The sequence below is a fragment of the Hyla sarda genome, chromosome 6, assembly GCF_029499605.1.
Source record: "Hyla sarda isolate aHylSar1 chromosome 6, aHylSar1.hap1, whole genome shotgun sequence".
NCBI classification, from domain to species: domain Eukaryota; kingdom Metazoa; phylum Chordata; class Amphibia; order Anura; family Hylidae; genus Hyla; species Hyla sarda.
The window spans coordinates 21,649,732-21,668,602 of NC_079194.1; the positions used below are offsets into that span (position 1 = coordinate 21,649,732).

General features: G+C 46.7%; 1 protein-coding gene across 6 annotated transcripts in view; it reads right to left on the reverse strand.

Annotated features, from left to right (window-relative positions):
- Positions 1-18,871, reverse strand: part of LOC130275389 (dimethylaniline monooxygenase [N-oxide-forming] 2-like) — an 83,341-nt gene that overhangs the window by 15,791 nt on the left and 48,679 nt on the right. For 3 of the 6 annotated variants that reach the window (XM_056523277.1, XM_056523279.1, XM_056523276.1), the window contains exons 2-3: positions 9,166-9,303; positions 5,098-5,286 (exon numbers count right to left, since the gene is read on the reverse strand). In XM_056523277.1, coding sequence (XP_056379252.1) covers positions 5,098-5,286; positions 9,166-9,291 — 315 coding nt within the window. In that variant the 5' untranslated portion in view covers positions 9,292-9,303. Of the gene's footprint in view, positions 1-5,097; positions 5,287-9,165; positions 9,304-10,884; positions 10,899-18,871 lie in introns of those variants that run through there. The other 3 variants (XM_056523278.1, XM_056523280.1, XM_056523281.1) reach the window with 3 other exon arrangements.

Below are 18,871 nucleotides of genomic sequence, written 5' to 3' on the forward strand. Positions count from 1 at the left end.
CAGCGGGATCCATGGCCGGATCTACTGTCACGATGCCGGCTGGCAGGAGGTGGATCCTCTGTGCCAGAGAGGGATTGGCGTGGACCGTGCTAGTGGACCGGTTCTAAGTTACTACTGGTATTCACCAGAGCCCGCCGCAAAGCGGGATGGTCTTGCAGCGGCGGTAGTAACCAGGTCGTATCCACTAGCAACGGCTCAACCTCTCTGACTGCTGAAGATAGGCGCGGTACAAGGGAGTAGACAAGAGCAAGGTCGGACGTAGCAGAAGGTCGGGGCAGGCAGCAAGAATCGTAGTCAGGGGCAACTGCAGGAGGTCTGGAACACAGGCTAGGAACACACAAGGAAACGCTTTCACTGGCACTAAGGCAACAAGATCCGGCGAGGGAGTGCAGGGGAAGTGAGGTATACATAGGGAGTGCACAGGTGAACACACTAATTAGAACAACTGCGCCAATCAGTGGCGCAGTGGCCCTTTAAATCGCAGAGACCCAGCGCGCCCTAGGGAGCGGGGCCGCGCACGCCGGGACAGGACCGACGGAGAGCGAGTCAGGTACGGGAGCCGGGGTGCGCATCGCGAGCGGGCGCCACCCGCATCGCGAATCGCATCCCGGCTGGAGGCGGTATCGCAGCGCACCCGGTCAGTGGATCTGACCGGGGCGCTGCAGTGGCGAGGATGTTGCGAGCGCTCCGGGGAGGAGCGGGGACCCGGAGCGCTCGGCATAACAATGATGTCACGTCCCGGGAGCTGTGCATGATGGGAGAATATCCCCATAGGAGCTGGACAGCTCCCGGGATGTGAGTCATCAGAAAGCAGTTAGACAGAAAACAGCAATTCAACTTCAGAAGCTAATAACTATTGGAAGGATTAAGATTTTTTAATAGAAGTCATTTACAAATCTGTTTAACTTTCCGGAGCCAGTTGATATATAAAAAAAAGTTTTTGCCTGGAATACCCCTTTAACTAACTAAAGGTCCTTTGAGAGGGCCAGGAATGTGATCTAGTGGATAGGTGCTTATTTAAAGGGGTACTCTCGTGGAAATCAATTTTTTTTATCATCTGGTGCCAGAAAGTTAAAGGGGTACTCCTCTGGAAAAAAAAAAACATATATATATATATATATATATATATATATATATATATATATATAATTTTTTTTTTTTGTTTTTTAAATCAACTGGTGACAGAAAGTTAAACAGATTTGTAAATTACTTCATCCTTCCAGTACTTATCAGCTTCTGTATGTTGCACAGGAAGTTCTTTTCTTTTTGAATTTCCTTTCCGTCTGACCACAGTGCTCTCTGCTGACACCTCTGTCCATTTTAGGAACTGACCAGAGTAGGAGAAAATCCCCATAGCAAATCTATCCTGCTCTGGACAGTTCCTAAAATGGAGAGAGAGCACTGTGCTCAGACAGAAAGGAAATTCAAAAAGGAAAGAACTTCCTGTGGAGCATACAGCAGCGGATAAGTACTGGAAGGATTGAGATTTTTAAATATAAGTAATTTACAAATCTGTTTAACTTTCTGGCACCAGTTGATTTAAAAAATAATGTTTTCCAGAGAAGTACCCCTTTAAACAGATTTGTAAATTACTTCTATTTAAAAATCTTTATCCTTCCTGTACTTATCTGATGTATGACCCACAGGAAGTTCTTTTCTTTTTGAATGTTTTTTCTGTCTGACCACAGTGCTCTCTGCTGATACCTCTGTCCAAATCCCCATAGCAAACCTATCCTGCTCTGGACAGTTCCTGACACAGACAGAGGTGTCAGCAGAGAGCAAATACAGAAAATAAATTCAAAAAAGAAAAGAACTTAAAAATTTAAAAAATCTTAAGAATTGAAAAATGTATTTTTTTTCATGTTTGTAAGTAAAAAAATTTTTTCCCACCAATGGAGCTGTGAGAGGGCTTGTTTTTTTGTAGGATTAGTTGAAGATTTTTGATCTATAATTTAGTGGTACTTATGCTATTTTGATCACTTTTTATTTTATATTTATAAAAGAATGATGGTAGTCACCATGTGGTATAAATGACATACTGTAGGTCAGTATGATTATGGTGATACGGTGAGGACTTTTTATTTGCGGGATCAATTGACTTTTTTAGGGAGACTATTTTTGGCAAAGCCAAATTGACTTCCATAGACATGACACCAGAGGCTGTTGTCAGACCTCCGATTCCCATGGCTACCTTGGGTGCCCCAAAAACGCTTTGTGGGTCACAGATGAGGAACAGAGGGAGCTCCAATCTATCCAAGAATATATCCAAGGACGACTATTTTCATTAATAGGTATAAAAAGTGCCAACACAATGAAGGGCACATCTTGGAGCACCGGCAATTCTAAAATGCAAACAAAGTTATGTGAAAGTAATTTAGAGCTAATACAAATGGAACTGATGTGCTCATTGAACTCATACAGGCCCACATGGATACACCTAGGGAATAATACCTTTATATTAGGATGTGATACTGGGGTGTGAGATGCAGGGCAGATGGATTTACCCTAGGGGCAGATGGCGTTAACTCCTTGTATTTGTGACGCCAGGGTGTGGTTTATCCTCAATGCCACCCGAAGGTATATCGCTGGATCCTGGGCTAGGCACGGGAGCAATAAAGACTCCGACGCCAAGTTACAGATAACAGTAGCTTTACTGAGGTTAGACAGGTGGAAAAGTCTATACAGTTCAGCCAGGGCCCACGGAGGTGACCAGTGATACAGAGACCTTAAGGGTTTGCTGGGACTTTTAGTAGAGGTGGACAATTTAGTGCAGACCACGTTTACTAGACAGATGACTTTGACTTGACTGCCTTGTGACTGACAAGACTGTGACTGTGGTTACTTGCAGGTTTGTAGCTTATGGCTGCAGACTGGACTCGAGGCTCCTATGACTCTGGACACACACAGGCACGACTTGACTGGACCTCAGCAAAGACTCAGGAACTTAGAGATAGAGCAGAGGCTCCACCCAGGGCTTTTATAGGGGAGACTAGCAGGAGTCTTATAGGTCACCCCTAAGTCACCTGGTCACTGGTACCTCCTGGGTAACAATCACATGACAAATCACATGGTAAACAGTCTTAAAGATTACATGTTCTGTACTACTCTTTACCTGTATAACTGAAGTGTATGCACTGACTGGTGTCTGGTAGTGCCCCCTACGGTACAGGGAGGTATTACATGTTCTGTACTACTCTTTACCTGTATTACTGAAGTGTATGCACTGACTGGTGTCTGGTAGCGCCCCCTACAGTACAGGGAGGCATTACATGTTCTGTACTACTCTTTACCTGAATAACTGAAGTGTATGCACTGACTGGTGTCTGGTAGTGCCCCCTACAGTACAGGGAGGTATTACATGTTCTGTACTCTTTGCCTGTATTACTGAAGGCCATGCACTGACTGGTGTCTGGTAGCGCCCCCTACAGTACAGGGAGGTATTACATGTTCTGTACTTTTTACCTGTATTACTGAAGTGTATGCAGTAACTGGTATCTGGTAGCGCCCCCTAGAGTACAGGGAGGTATTACATGTTCTGTACTCTTTACTTGTGCCACAGTTAGCTGCTCCTTTGGACACCAGCTGAGGGCGGCTTCATGTTACTTTTTTTAGGACACTGTGTACTGTTCAGGACCCTGAAGAAGATCCTGTCCTCTACATAGACAGTGATTACAGCTCCAGCAGATCTTTATTACTATTATATGTAAGGACTTGTTTTATCTATAATAATTATCTACTTATTCCTTTTTAATCCTCACCTTTTCCTATTTTTGGATGACATTTTGGAGCTTCAGAACCAATTACCAGGTTTCCATAGAGTTATGGTCCCAACATACAATGGTCGTCCAGGAACCAATTAATATTGTAACTTGAGGCACCACTGTATCCCATCAATGGGGGTTCAACCAATGGGTATCCACTTCTCAACATAATCAGACCACAGGTGTGCACGTAATGGGTGGCTTCCCTATGTCTATCTCAGGGCTCCATCTCCTGAGTGTATTAAACCATATATATAGAAATAGACATAGACTGGGAATTGCACTTAAAAAGTTCTTTATCTCCAAATTTATCCATGTACAAAACAGTAGAGAGATATACAGAACATAATCACCCGGTGCTCAATAGACTGACTGCTCAGAGGTTATTCCACTCGGTGTCTTCAGAACCTTCCATCCCAGACTTGCTGCTTGCTGGACGGTGTGTTCCTGGCCATGTGGACGCTAATTCTGAGGGGGTGTGAAAACGCTCGCTAGCATGCGAGCTGCTGGACGTTTCAGGAGTCTCCTCCCTTTCTAAACATCAGAGTCTCCTCCCTTTCTCACAGATGTTGAGAAAGGGAGGAGATTCCTGAAACGTCCAGCAGCTCGCATGCTAGCGAGCGTTTTCACACCCCCTCAGAATTAGCGTCCACATGGCCAGGAACACACCGTCCAGCAAGCAGCAAGTCTGGGATGGAAGGTTCTGAAGACACCGAGTGGAATAACCTCTGAGCAGTCTATTGAGCACCGGGTGATTATGTTCTGTATATCTCTCTACTGTTTTGTACATGGATACATTTGGAGATAAAGAACTTTTTAAGTGCAATTCCCAGTCTATGTCTATATATATGGTTCAACCAATGGGACCTCCCAACAATCAGGAGGATGATACGGTGTCCATATTAGGACATCCTCAGGCATCATCCTGAACTCCATCCTCCCTCCCTTAGGCAAAACTCCCTCCTCCCAGTTTAGGATGATGCCTGAGGATGTCCTAATATGGACACCATACGGATGGAGCAGTGGTCAAGCATGCAACCAGCTCCTCCATTCACTCAGGTGACAGAGAACTCTCGGGGTCCCAGTGGTTGGAATCCCATTGATCAGATACATTTTATCTAATCTGTGAATGGGTGATAAGTATAGATGCCCGAAACTGAGGCTCTGAACCTCATGGGTCGGGTGCAGAGTATCTGGCCCATGGAGTGTCAGGAGTTGGGTTGATGCATAGCATTGCCATAGACCAGGTGGGTAAATATCAATTTATTTATTTTTAACCCAGCCCTAGCAAAACATAGAGTGTGAGGGAGATTTGTTAACATTTGTGACTTTTTACCTTAAACTGGATGTGTTTCAATAGACCAAACTTCTCGGCATATTTCCTGTAATATTCCAACATCTTGGAGTTGTGAAGAAAGTTTGGAAAGTTCTCCAGGATGGGAAAGTCACTGTAACACATCATTTCCTTACTGGTGTTGGTGACTACGGATTCATAGATGCTGGCTCTGCCGTTCTCCACCTCTGGCTAGAAATAAATCGGAAATAAAGGGTATCCTTTATGATGTCACAATGTAGTTATCATGAATATTGTTATAGCTCTAATAGTGCGCTACATTTTACACTCCCTATCCTACTGTAATGTTTTCCCTTAAAGGGGAACTCCGCCCCTAGACATCTTATCCCCTATCCAAAGGATAGGGGATAAGATGTCTGATCGCGGGGGTCCTGCCGTTGGGATCCCCTCGACCTCCCTGCAGCGCCTGGCCTTCGTTTAGAATGTCGGCTACGGCGCTGGAGGCTCGTGACGTCATGCCACGACCCCTCAAATCAAGTCTATGGGAGGAGGCGTGGCATCTGCCACGCCCCCTCCCATAGCCTTGAATTGAGGGGGCGTGAAATCACGAGGGGGCGTGGCCGTGGCGTCACAAGCCTCGCCAGACATACAGAACATCGCCAGTCATACAGAACAAAGTTCCCTCCATGCACCGGATTACTAGCAGCCGCAGCGGAGATTGCGGGGGTGTCCCAGCGGCGAGACCCCCATGATCGGACATCTTGTCCCCTATAATTTTGGATGTCTAGGGGCAGAGTACTCTTTTAAAGTGACTGACCATTCTTTAAAGAGGAAATCCAAGAAAACCTATTACTTCAATTAACCCTATGACTTCAGTGCAATAAAGTAGAAAAACAGTCTGAATACTTACCTCACGAGCTTCCTCGGCTCTTCATCTGTCATGTCTTCCTGTGCTGTTCTTCCTTCTGATGATGTCTGGCTCCCGAGCTCTGCTCTGTTATTGGCTAAGCTGGGACGTCATCAGAAGAAGGAAAAAAATAGGAGCAGCAACCAGAAGATATGACCCCTGCAGCGCCGGAGGGAGAGGGTACGGTAAGTATTCTGGCATTTGTAAGTTAATTGCACAGGGGACCATAAGGTTAACTATGAGGTTTCTCTGGAAAACCTCTTTGATACAATTTTTTTTTATTTAAATGGCTGCAAAATTGTTCCCTAATTTCTTGATCTATTACACCAATCAGAATGTATTCCTTCTAAAACAGAACTCTGCATTCACCCTAAAGATAGAGATGTTAAAGGCGTTGTCTGACAATTAAACCCATTTTAAACTGTCTAATAGAGTAACACATATTGGTAAATAAAGTTATTTTACATTACGGTGGTCTTCATGTATTATTTCTGATTTTGATGCTCACTGTCTGCTTTGTTGCCCTCTTTGGCCAGCTTCCTGGCTGGTGTACTTCCTGTTCCTATGTACCCTCTAGCCAGGAATTCAGCCAACTCTATCCTCCTCCCAGTACAACTTCTTGATCATAACCCCTCTCATATATTGCTCTCTGTGTAAGGAATTGTGGTTCACTATGGGGATTTTCTCCTGCACTGGACAGTTCCTGACATGGACAGTGGTGGCAGCAGAGAGCACTGTGGTCAGACTGGAAAGAACTACAAAACTTTCTCTGGAGCATACTGCAGCTGATAAGTACTGAAAGGATTAAGATTTTTATATAGAAGTAACTTACAAATCTGTTTAACTTTCTGGAGCCTGTTGATTTGAAACCACTTTTTTTTCACTGGAGTACCCCTTTAACATGGCTCTGTTAAAGTATATGTTTTAAAGGAGTAGTTCAGTGGTGAAAAACTCATCCCCTATCCTAAGGATAGGGGATAAGTTTGAGATCACGGGGGGTCTGACCACTGGGGCCCCCGCAATATCTCTGTACGGGGCCGCAGCTCGCTGGCCAGATAGCGCGTGCTGACCACCGCACAAAGCGACGCCTGACACGCCCCCTCAATACAACTCTACGGCAGAGCGGAAGATTGTCGAAGGCAGTGCTCCGGCTCTGCCATAGAGTTGTATTGAGGGGGCGTGTCAGCCATCGCTTCATGCAGGTGGTCAACACGCCTCCTTCCCACGGGCTGTTGGGGCCCCATACAGGAGATCGTGGGGGGCCACAGCGGTCGGACCCCACACGATCTGAAACTTATCCCCTATCCTTAGGATAGGGGATAAGTTTTTCACCACTGGACTACCCCTTTAATATGTTGTCTACTGGAAGCTGGATACCTATAGTGCATTTGATTTTTAAGACTAATAATTAAGGACCCTGCCAATAGCTTTAGAGCCTTTCCCAATACTTTCTATTCTTATTCATTTACTATCTGACTCACTACATGACTGTGAAGCAATGTACTTCCATCTAGTGCCGCCCAATTAGGCAATGCCTATGTCCTATATATGTGCATATACGGTACACCTTAAAGAGATAATGATCAGTTACCGTTCATTATTAATGCTCGGATATACTGCCTGCGCAATTGCCAGGAGTCCTTGGCAAGAAAACCAGTCGCAACCTGTGCGGCACAGCCGTAGCACTGGCTTAGTTTCCGACAGTGTTATTAGATCTTATTCATTATGGACATCTCTCCTTCTACATGGTAGAACAGTGTTTTCCAACTAGTGTGCCTCCAGCTGTTTTCCCACTAGTGTGCCTCCAACTGTTTTCCAACTAGTGTTCCTCTAGCAAAACTACAACTCCCAGCAGACTTATAGTTTAAAGGGGTTATCCAATATGTTGTAAAAAAAAAATATGGCGCTGAGTTTGGGGGGGGGGGTAGGGATATAGAGGAAAAAAAGTCATACTTACCAAGCCCTGGTCCCCCTCAGCTCCTATTCATCTCCATCCAATCCCCTGATCTTCTCTTTTCTTCCTGCTTCTGAGACAGGCACTTGGTGCAGGATCTGCTGGCTCAGACAACCACTGTTGGGGATGGGACACTGGTGCGCCCAGGGATTGGTCTAGCACTAAGAGCATGTCTCAAAAGAGAGCAGATTGGGGGACCGGAGTGAGGTGAATGGGAGCTGAGGGAGATTGGGGCTAGGTAAGTATATATTTGTTTCTATTTTCTAGAATACCCCAAGAAATCACTCCTTCTACAAGGTAACACAGTGTTTTCCAAACAGCGTGCCTCCAGCTGTTGCAAAACTACAACACCCAGCATGGTGGTAGTTGTAGTTTTGCAACAGCTGGAGAGGCACTGTTTGGAAAACACTGTTGTAAAAAGACACAGAAGGTTCAGAATTTCTTTTGTTACCACTTAAAGGGGTACTCCGGTGGGCAACGATTTATTTTTATTTTTTTAATTAACTGGTACCAGAAAGTTATACAGAATTCTAAATTACTTCTATTTAAAAATCTTACTCCTTCCAGTACTTATCAGCTGCTGAATGCTCCAGAGGAAGTTGTGTAGTTCTTTCCAGTCTGATCACAGTGCTCTCTGCTGCCACCTCTGTCCATGTTAGGAACTGTCCGGAGCAGGAGAAAATCCCCATAGCAAACCTATTCTGCTCTGGACAGTTCCTCACATGGACAGAGGTGTCAGCAGAGAGCACTGTGGTCAGACTGAAAAGAACTACACTAGCATACAGGAGCTAATAAGTACTGGAAGTATTAAGATTTTTAAATAGAAATAATTTACAAATCTGTTCAACTTTCTGACACCAGTTGAGTTAAAAAAAAAAAAATTTCCACCGGAGAACCCTTTTAAGGGTTCCAATAATTGCTTGATACATTGTTTCCCAAACAAGGTCAAAGCCTGCTGGGGATTGTAGTTCTACAACAGCTGGAGGCAACTTGGTTGGAAAACATTGACTTGATACCTGGAAAACCAGAAGGCTAGAGGTCCACAGGTTTACAACGCACATGACCTGAACTATTCTCTCCAGATTGGATAAGTAGATACCGACATAGGACATTGAAGGACTGTAGGACTGTATCAGGACTGTAACTAAAGAGGGTGCAAAGTTTTCAGTTGCACCTGTAGTTGAAGGGGTCCAGATTTACAACTATATAAATATTGTCTACTTTATTGGAAACCAGAGCAGACACTTACTGTAAACCTCCAGAGGCCACCAATGTCTTGGCTCCTCTCGTAGCACGTGGGCTCCAGTCCTTCATCCAAGCAGCATTTAATGGAGGTCAGCCCGCTGTTCCCGGCGCCAATCACCGCCACCCTCATGGTGAGTTATATCTGGGATTGAAGAATGAACTGTGAATTATTGGTGCATCACGTCTATATGCATGTATACTGTACACCACAAAGGTTTTATTGCATTGTTTTATACGGATATATACTGGGGGGGGGGGGTTACCCATATCATGCCCATTTTATCATCACTAGTCATAAAGAAACCTTTGTTTTCTTCCAGCGCGTACCGTATTTTTCGCCCTATAGGACGCACCGGCGTATAAGACGCACCCAATTTATAGGTGTAAAATCTAAAAAAATAAAGATTCTGAACCCAACAGTGGTCTTCAACCTGCGGACCTCCAGGTGTTGCATAACTACAACTCCCAGCATGTCCGTACAGACGTTGGCGTTGGCGTTTACTCTATTTTTGTTTCTGAGTTTTCTTCTGTCTTTTCGATAAGTTTTCTCTGCCAATAAGGGCCACTTCGCCTTTTATTCTCTCCAGATCTTTTATTCAAGAATTTTTTTGTTATAACTTCTTTATTCTTTGGATATTCTTCTCTTTTGTTAATAATCCTTTTTGCTCTAATATACTGGCTTTTTGACAACCCCCAAAAAATATTAGGATTATGGAAACTTTTGTTATGTAACATGGTGTTTTTATCTATACTTTTAACGTATAAAGTGGTATCAAATGGATTTCCTTTTTTAAATGAGTAGTCCAGTGGTGAACAAGTGGTGAACAACTTATCCCCTATCCTAAGGATAGGGGATAAGTTGCAGATCCCGGGAGGTCTGACCGCTGGGGCCCCCCGCAATCTCCTGTGTGGGGCCCCGACAGCCCGCGCAAAGGGGGCGTTTCGACCACCGCATAAAGCGGTGGCCGACACGCCCCCTCAATACAACTCTAAGGCAGAGCAGGGGCGCTGCCTTTGGCAATCTCGGCCTCTGCCATAGAGATGTATTGAGGGGGCGTATCGGTCGCAGCTTCGTGCGATGGTCGACACCCGCTATCTGGGTGGAGAGCCTGGCCCCCGTACAGAAAGATTGCGGGGGGCCCCAGCGGTCAGACCCCCCGCGATCTCAAACCTATCCCCTATCCTTAGGATAGGGGATAAGTTTTTCACCACTGGTCTACCCCTTTAATAACTTCTACATCGAGAAATTGTATTTCATGTGGATGGTATGTAAGGGTAAATTTGATCGTGGGGTGTGCTTTATTTATCCTCTGGATTCCTCTGATCCCTCCCACACATCATCCACACAACACATCCACGTCAGTGGGGTGTCCATGCTGTGGGAGGAGAAAATGACCTTATTCTCAAACATATGCATAAAAATGTTTGCCAGACTTGGGGCAACGGGAGACCCCATCAAAGTCCCGCCTACTTGTAGAAAAAATTGCATGTCAAAACGAAAATAATTTTTATTCAGGACAAAGTCCAATAAACCCATAGGGAAGCAATCATTCGAATGCTAAGCAATTTGTTTTTACACAGGATTTTGTGGATGCATTGTGCACCTTCTTTTTGGGGGATGTTTGTATATAAGTGCTGGACGTCCAGAGTACAGAGGAATTTAACGTTAGTAGCATCAATTTCTGTGAGTAATTGTATAAAATGTGTGGTCCCTTCAGTCTACCGGAAGCCAGTGAGTGCAGCAAGATGGCTGAACAATGTGCATCCGAGAGCTCCAGCATGGCGTGCAGTGCCAGTGATGTTGCGGCGGCCGCCGTCAAAGTCTTTCATGCCCGGGCCGAACGCCTACAGAAGTTGCCGGTGGAAGAGCCATGCCTGCACGTTCCGCTCCCTGAAGCGACGACAGCTGGCCAGCGACTCCAGTCTGTGGAACGCCCTGAAAGACTCCGCCATCTTTCAGAGGGAAATAACAGGGCATGTTGTCTCCCCATCACAGGGCCTGCAGAACTTTGGCCGACATCGCAACGGAGGAGTCCAGATTGAGTACCCTAGCGGAAGCCGACTTCTCTACCCGTCCACGCTCTCTAGCCCTGAATCAGCACCCCAGGTCCCGAAACCAGCGCCACATTCAGAGTCACCTCCTTGTTGGGTGTTCGGTGATGAGTTATTAAGTACATGCGGGAGCATCTCCTGTCCCTGCACGGAAAGGAGCACTCCCCAATCCCTGCAGCCTTGTCTGAGAGGGCTGAGCATGACTATGGCTGCCATAATTGAAGAAATAAAGGAGCAGAGGAGGCAGGAGTATGGTCCCAAAGAACTGCCTTATGGTCCCAAAGAACTGCCTTCAATATGTGTACATCAGAATGCTGGACCACCCCAAACCTGGAGAGCCACCCCTAGCCAGGTGAAGAGCCAAAGTTGTAAAATTTTACAAAGTCAGGGGTTATGGCACCCTAATGGACTGCCATATTGGTGGCACTGTATTGGGGTTAATCAACGTGCTGTAAATAAGGCACTATCTACCACCCCAACCTCACTCCCTGGAAAGCAGGGAGATAGTACAATACCCTCATGTACAGAGTGCCAGAGGAGATCGGTCGGCAGCTGTGACACGTCCCAAGAATCAAACACAGCTCCCCTTTGTCTACTTTCCATCTGAGGATTGGGACTCCGATCCCTTCAGTCTACTTCCTCTCAAGGTGAAAGGAGGAATTGAAAAAGAGCCACTGTTGCCGGAGATAGTCGTCACAGCCTCCGCAACAGCAGGAGTAGTCTAAAGCACATCTGGACTGGACTTAGTTGCTCCTTGACTTCCAGCGTATTTTGGACTACTCCTGCTGTTGCGGAGGTTTGGCCAGCCCAACAGGCACCAACTAAAGTGCCTCGGCCTACATCTGCTGAGGAGAAGGTTTGGCTGGACCATCAGGCATCAACAGTCCCTATCCCAGTGGTGCAAGCTGCTTCTGCCCAGATGGTGGTCACAGTGAGTCCCGCCATCACTCACCCCAATTTGTCCTGGGTGTCGTGGAACACCACTATTAATTGAATGGAGGGCGTGCAATCCAGAGGACCCCGCTTCATGTCCCAGCCCATGAAGATTGGAGATCGGCGAGACTAGATGGTAGGTATCCCATCTGAGTATCCTTACGGCGAAAAGCGCCTAACTGTTCTAATCTTGTCTCACTGACAGAAAAGTGAATTAGAGTGCAATTTTTTTTGTTTTCCAATTTTACAACGTTTAAGAAAATGTGCCTAGCAACCATGCCAAGAACTTCTACAGAAACCACAAGTGTATATACCTGTCTTAGGCCATTAACTTACAGTACCTAGAACTTTTATAGGATACTACATTAAATCACAGGAACAAATACTAAAGATGATGAAGTGTTAATATGGCTGAAATAATAACATGTAGACTTATATCATGTCTTTCTTCCAGCTGATTCAGGTGTGCAGGAGGTATCCTGAAAGGGTATCATTGTGCCTTGTAGCTAGAATATGCACACACAAAACAAGTGTATATTCTGTATTTCAAGTCAGTAATAAAATTTGTATTACTACAATAGCATTGTATAGCCTTAAGAAAAAGTGTTTATGCCAATTTCCCGTACAGTCAGAAAAGTAAAGTAAGTAAAGTGTATAATAGTCAGAAATGTATATAATGCATATTGTGTACAGATAGTGAGCCAATGTACAGTTTAGAAAATGTCTTAATGTCAGGACTGTTATCTCATAGTCAGTATAGTTATAATTCAATCTATATCCATACCGAAATATGTATTGTCAATACTAATTGTTTTCCATTTTCACTGTGCACAGGGTCCTCTTGTGGCCAGAGAGGGCACCTAGTAAGTTAAAATAGCACCTTAAATGGAAGCCATAGTTGTCCGTTCCTTAACCCCTTAAGGACCCAGCCATTTTACACCTCAGGACCCGGCCATTTTTTGCACATCTGACCACTGTCACTTTAAACATTAATAACTCTGGAATGCTTTTAGTTATCATTCTGATTCCGAGATTGTTTTTTCGTGACATATTCTACTTTAACATAGTGATAAAATGTTGTGGTATCTTGCATCCTTTCTTGGTGAAAAATCCCAAAATTTGATGAAAAATTTGAGAATTTAGCATTTTTCTAACTTTGAAGCTCTCTGCTAGTAAGGAAAATGGATATTCCAAATAATTATTTTTTTTATTCACATATACAATATGTCTATTTTATGTTTGCATCATAACATTTACGTGTTTTTACTTTTGGAAGACACCAGAGGGCTTCAAAGTTCAGCAGCAATTTTCCAATTTTTCACAAAATTTCCAAACTCACAATTTTTCATGGACCAGTTCAGGTTTGACGTGGATTTGAAGGGTCTTCATATTAGAAATACCCCACAAATGACCCCATTTTAAAAACTGCACCCCCCAAAGTATTCAAAATGACATTCAGTCCGCGTTTTGACCCTTTAGGTGTTTCACAGGGATAACAGCAAAGTGAAGGAGAAAATTCACAATCTCCATTTTTTACACTCGCATGTTCTTGTAGACCCAATTTTTGAATTTTTACAAGGGGAAAAAGGAGAAAATGTATACTTATATTTGTAGCCCAATTTCTCTCGAGTAAGCACATACCTCATATGTCTATGTAAAGTGTTCGGCGGGCGCAGTAGAGGGCTCAGAAGCGAAGGAGCGACAAGGGGATTTTGGAGAGTACGTTTTTTTGAAATGGTTTTTGGGGGGCATGTTGCATTTAGGAAGCCCCTACGGTGCCAGAACAGCAAAATTCCCCCACATGGCACACCATTTTGGAAACTAGACCCCTTGAGGTACGTAACAAGGAATAAAGTGAGCCTAAATACCCCACAGGGGTTTCACGACTTTTGCATATGTAAAAAAATAAAAATAAAATTTCACTAAAATGTGTGTTTCCCCACAAATTTCACATGTACTATGTACTATGGGTGAACTACAATGCTCAGAAGAGAAGGAGTCATATTTGGCTTTTTGAGAGCAAATTTTGCTCGGGGGCATGTCGCATTTAGGAAGCCCCTATGGTGCCAGGACAGCAAAAAAAAAACACATGGCATACCATTTTGGAAACTAGACCCCTTGTGGAACGTAACAAGAAATCAAGTGAGCCTTACTAACCAACAGCGGTTTCACGACTTTTGCACTAAAAGGTGTGTTTCCCCACCAAATTTCACATTTTTGCAAGGGTTAATAGCAGAAAATTGTTACGCCGAGCGCTCCGGGTCCCTGCTCCTCCCCGGAGCGCTCGCGGCGTCCCTCTCTCTGCAGCGCCCCGGTCAGACCCGCTGACCAGGAGCGCTGCACTGTCATTGCCAGCGGGGATGCGATTCGCATAGCGGGACGCGCCCGCTCGCGAATCGCATCCCAAGTCTCTCACCTGTCCCGATCCCCGGCTGTCATGCTCTGGTGCGCGCGGCTCCGCTCTCTAGGGCGCGCGCGCGCCAGCTCTCTGAGATTTAAAGGGCCAGTGCACCAATGATGGTGCCTGGCCCAATCACCCTAATTAGTTTCCACCTGCTCCCTGGCTATATGACCTCACTTCCCCTCCTCTTCCTTGCCGGATCTTGTTGCCCTTGTGCCAGTGAAAGCCTTTCCTTGAGTGTTCCTAGCCTGTGTTCCAGACCTCCTGCCGTTGCCCCTGACTACGATACTTGCTGCCTGCCCTGACCTTCTGCTACGTCTGACCTTGCTCTTGCCTTCTCCCTTGTACCATGCCTATCTCAGCAGTCAGAGAGGTTGAGCCGTTGCCGGTGGATACGACCTGGTTGCTACCGCCGCTGCAAGACCATCCCGCTTTGCGGCGGGCTCTGGTGAAAACCAGTAGCAACTTAGAACCGGTCCACCGATACGGTCCACGCCAATCCCTCTCTGGCACAGAGGATCCACCTCCAGCCAGCTGAATCGTGACAGTAGATCCGGCCATGGATTCCGCTGAGGTGCCGCTGTCAAGTCTTGCCGACATTTCCACGGTGATCGCCCAGCAATCCCTAATGATCACCCAACGAAATCACCAGCTGTCATACTTGACCACCGTGACAAAGCAACTTCAGTCACAGATACAGCAGCTGCTACCGCAGATACAGCAACTTCAGTCACAGACACAGCAGCTGCAACAGCAACAACCATCTCCTCCGCCGGCTCCTGCAAATCCTCCGCAGCGAGCGGCCGCTCCTAACCCCCGCTTGTCCCTGCCGGACAAATTTGATGGGGACTCTAGACTCTGCCGTAATCTCCTGCCTGGGAAGGCCCTGCCATGGGCCACACTGCTCGGAGCACCTCTCTCACAGTATCCTTTGCAATCTACCCCTGTGCCTCCCGCCGAGGAGGCTATGCAAGTGGATCGGTCTCGCCTGACCCCTGAAGAGAGGACTCGCCGCAGAAAGAAAGATTTACGTCTATACTGCACTGTGCGTTACCGCACAGAACCCCTGCTCATGAGCATGGAACTGCATCTCGAAAAAATTGAACTTTTTGTTTTGCCCAAATGCTCCTCTGAAGTCCTCCTCGGTCTGCCATGGCTCCAATGCCACTCTTCTACCCTTGTCTGGACCGCATGGGAGATCAAGAACTGGGGTGCTTCTTGCCACAGAAAATGCCTCACATCTGCTCCCAGTTCCGTCAGTCAAACCTCTGTGTCTCCTCCTTTACCTGGTCTCCCTAAGGCCTATCTGGACTATGCTGTGTCTCCTCCTCACAGCCCCCGTCCTGTTAACACTCTGCCCCGTGCCAAGCTTTACCCTCTTCCCTCCCTCCCCACTCCCACGCCTTCTTGTTTGCCCGCTGTTGATGAGGTTTCCCGGGGCTTCGCCACCGTCTGGAAAAAGACTCAAAAATCCCTCATACTAGCCTCATCCCGGGTGAAGAAGCAGGCCGACAAAAAGAGAAGAGCTCCTCCTGTTTTTGTGTGGCTCTCCGCCAAGTATATCCGCTTCCGTGTCCCCAGTTTTTATCTGGGACCACGTTATCTTGGACCCTTTGAAGTGAAGTGCCTAGAGGAAGCTACTCCTGTCTCCGGGTCCTCAGACGTCTTCCGGTTTAAAGAATTTTCAGGTCCCAAAAAGAGGGGGAGACCCAAGGGGGGGGGGTACTGTTACGCCGAGCGCTCCGGGTCCCTGCTCCTCCCCGGAGCGCTCGCGGCGTCCCTCTCTCTGCAGCGCCCCGGTCAGACCCGCTGACCGGGAGCGCTGCACTGTCATTGCCGGCGTGGATGCGATTCACATAGCGGGACGCGCCCGCTCGCGAATCGCATCCCAAGTCTCTCACCTGTCCTGGTCCCCGGCTGTCATGCTCTGGCGCGCGCGGCTCCGCTCTCTAGGGCGTGCGCGCACCAGCTCTCTGAGATTTAAAGGGCCAGTGCACCAATGATGGTGCCTGGCCCAATCACCCTAATTAGTTTCCACTTGCTCCCTGGCTATATGACCTCACTTCCCCTGCTCTTCCTTGCCGGATCTTGTTGCCCTTGTGCCAGTAAAAGCCTTTCCTTGAGTGTTCCTAGCCTGTGTTGCAGACCTCCTGCCGTTGCCCCTGACTACGATCCTTGCTGCCTGCCCTGTCCTTCTGCTACGTCTGACCTTGCTCTTGCCTTCTCCCTTGTACCATGCCTATCTCAGCAGTCAGAGAGGTTGAGCCGTTGCCGATGGATACGACCTGGTTGCTACCACCGCTGCAAGACCATCCCGCTTTGCGGCGGGCTCTGGTGAAAACCAGTAGCAACTTAGAACCGGTCCACCGACACGGTCCACGGCAATCCCTCTCTGGCACAGAGGATCCACCTCCAGCCAGCCGAATCGTGACAAAAATACCCCCCAAAATTTGTAACCACATCTCTTCTGAGTATGGAGGTACCCCATAAGTTGACCTGAAGTGCACTACGGGCGAACTACAATGCTCAGAAAAGAAGGAGTCATATTTGGCTTTTTGAGAGCAAATTTTGCTCGGGGGGCATGTCGCATTTAGGAAGCCTCTATGATGCCAGGACAGCAAAATAACCCCCACATGGCATACCATTTTGGAAACTAGACCCCTTGAGGAACGTAACAAGGCGTAAAGTGAGCATTTACCCCCCACTGGTGTCTGTCATATCTTTGGAACAGTGGGCTGTACAACATTTTTAATTTGCGCAGCCCACTCTTCCAAAGATCTGTCAGACACCTGTGGGGTGTAAATTCTCACTGCACCCCTCATTACATTCTGTGAGGGGTGTAGTTTCCGAAATGGGGTCACATGTGTTTTTTTTTTTTTGCGTTTGTCAAAACCGCTGTAACAATCAGCCACCCCTGTGCAAATCACCTCAAATGTACATGGTGCACTCTCCCTTCTGGGCCTTGTTGTGCGCCCCCAGAGCATTTTACGCTCACATATGTGGTATCTCCGTACTCGGGAGAAATTGCATTACAAATTTTGGGGGGCTTTTTTCCCCTTTACCTCTTGTCAAAATGAAAAGTATAGGGCAACACAAGCATGTTAGTGTAAAAAGTTTATTTTTTTACACTAACATGCTGGTGTAGACCCCAACTTCAAATTTTCATAAGGGGTGAAAGGAGAAAAAGCCCCCCAAGATTTGTTTGTCAATTTCTCCCGAGTACGGAGATACCCCATATGTGGCCCTAAACTGTTGCCTTGAAATACGACAGGGCTCCGAATTGAGAGCGCCATGCGCATTTGAGGCCTGAATTAGGGATTTGCATAGGGGTGGACATAGGGGTATTCTACGCCAGTGATTCCCAAACAGGGTGCCTCCAGCTGTTGCTAAACTACCAGCATGCTTGGACAGTCAACGGCTGTCCGGCAATACTGGGAGTTGTTGTTTTGCAACAGCTGGAGGCTCCATTTTGGAAAGAGTGGCGTACCAGGCGTTTTTCATTTTTATTGGGGAGGGAGGGGGGCTGTGTAGGGGTATGTGTATATGTAGTGTTTTTTACTTTTTATTTTATTTTGTGGTAGTGTAGTGTAGTGTTTTTAGGGTACAGTCACACGGGCCGGGGATTACAGCGAGTTTCCCGCTGCGAGTTTGAGCTGCCGCGCAAAATTTGCTGCATAGCAAACTTGCAGCCCAATACTCACTGTAAGCCCCTGCCCATGTGAATGTACCCTGTACATTCACAGGGGGGGGACCTCCAGCTGTTGCAAAACTACTACTCCCAGCATGCCTGAGAATGTTTGGGAGTTGTGGTTTTGCAACAGCTGGAGGCACACGGGTTGGGAAACACTGAGTTAGGAAACAATGTTTCCCAACCAGTGTGCCTCCAGCTGTTGCAAAACCACAACTCCCAAACATTCTCAGGCATGCTGGGAGTAGTAGTTCGGCAACATCTTTAGAGCCAGATGTTGCCGAACTACAACTCCCAGCATGCTTGGAGTTGTAGTTTTGCAACATCTGGAGGACTACAGTTTGCAGACCACTAATACAGTGGTTCCCAATCTGTGCCCTTCCAGATGTTGCAAAACTAGAACTCCCAGTATGCCAAAACTGTCCAGGCATGCTGGGAGTTGTAGTTCTGCAACATCTGAAGGGCCAGATGTTACAGAACTACAACTCCCAGCATGCCTGGACAGTAAGGACATGCTGAGGATGTGTAGTTTTGCAACATCTGGAAGGACACAGTGGTCCAAAAACTGTGGACCTCCAGATGTTGCAAAACTGCAACTCCCAGCATGCCCAGATGCCAAGGGCTGTCTCGGCATGC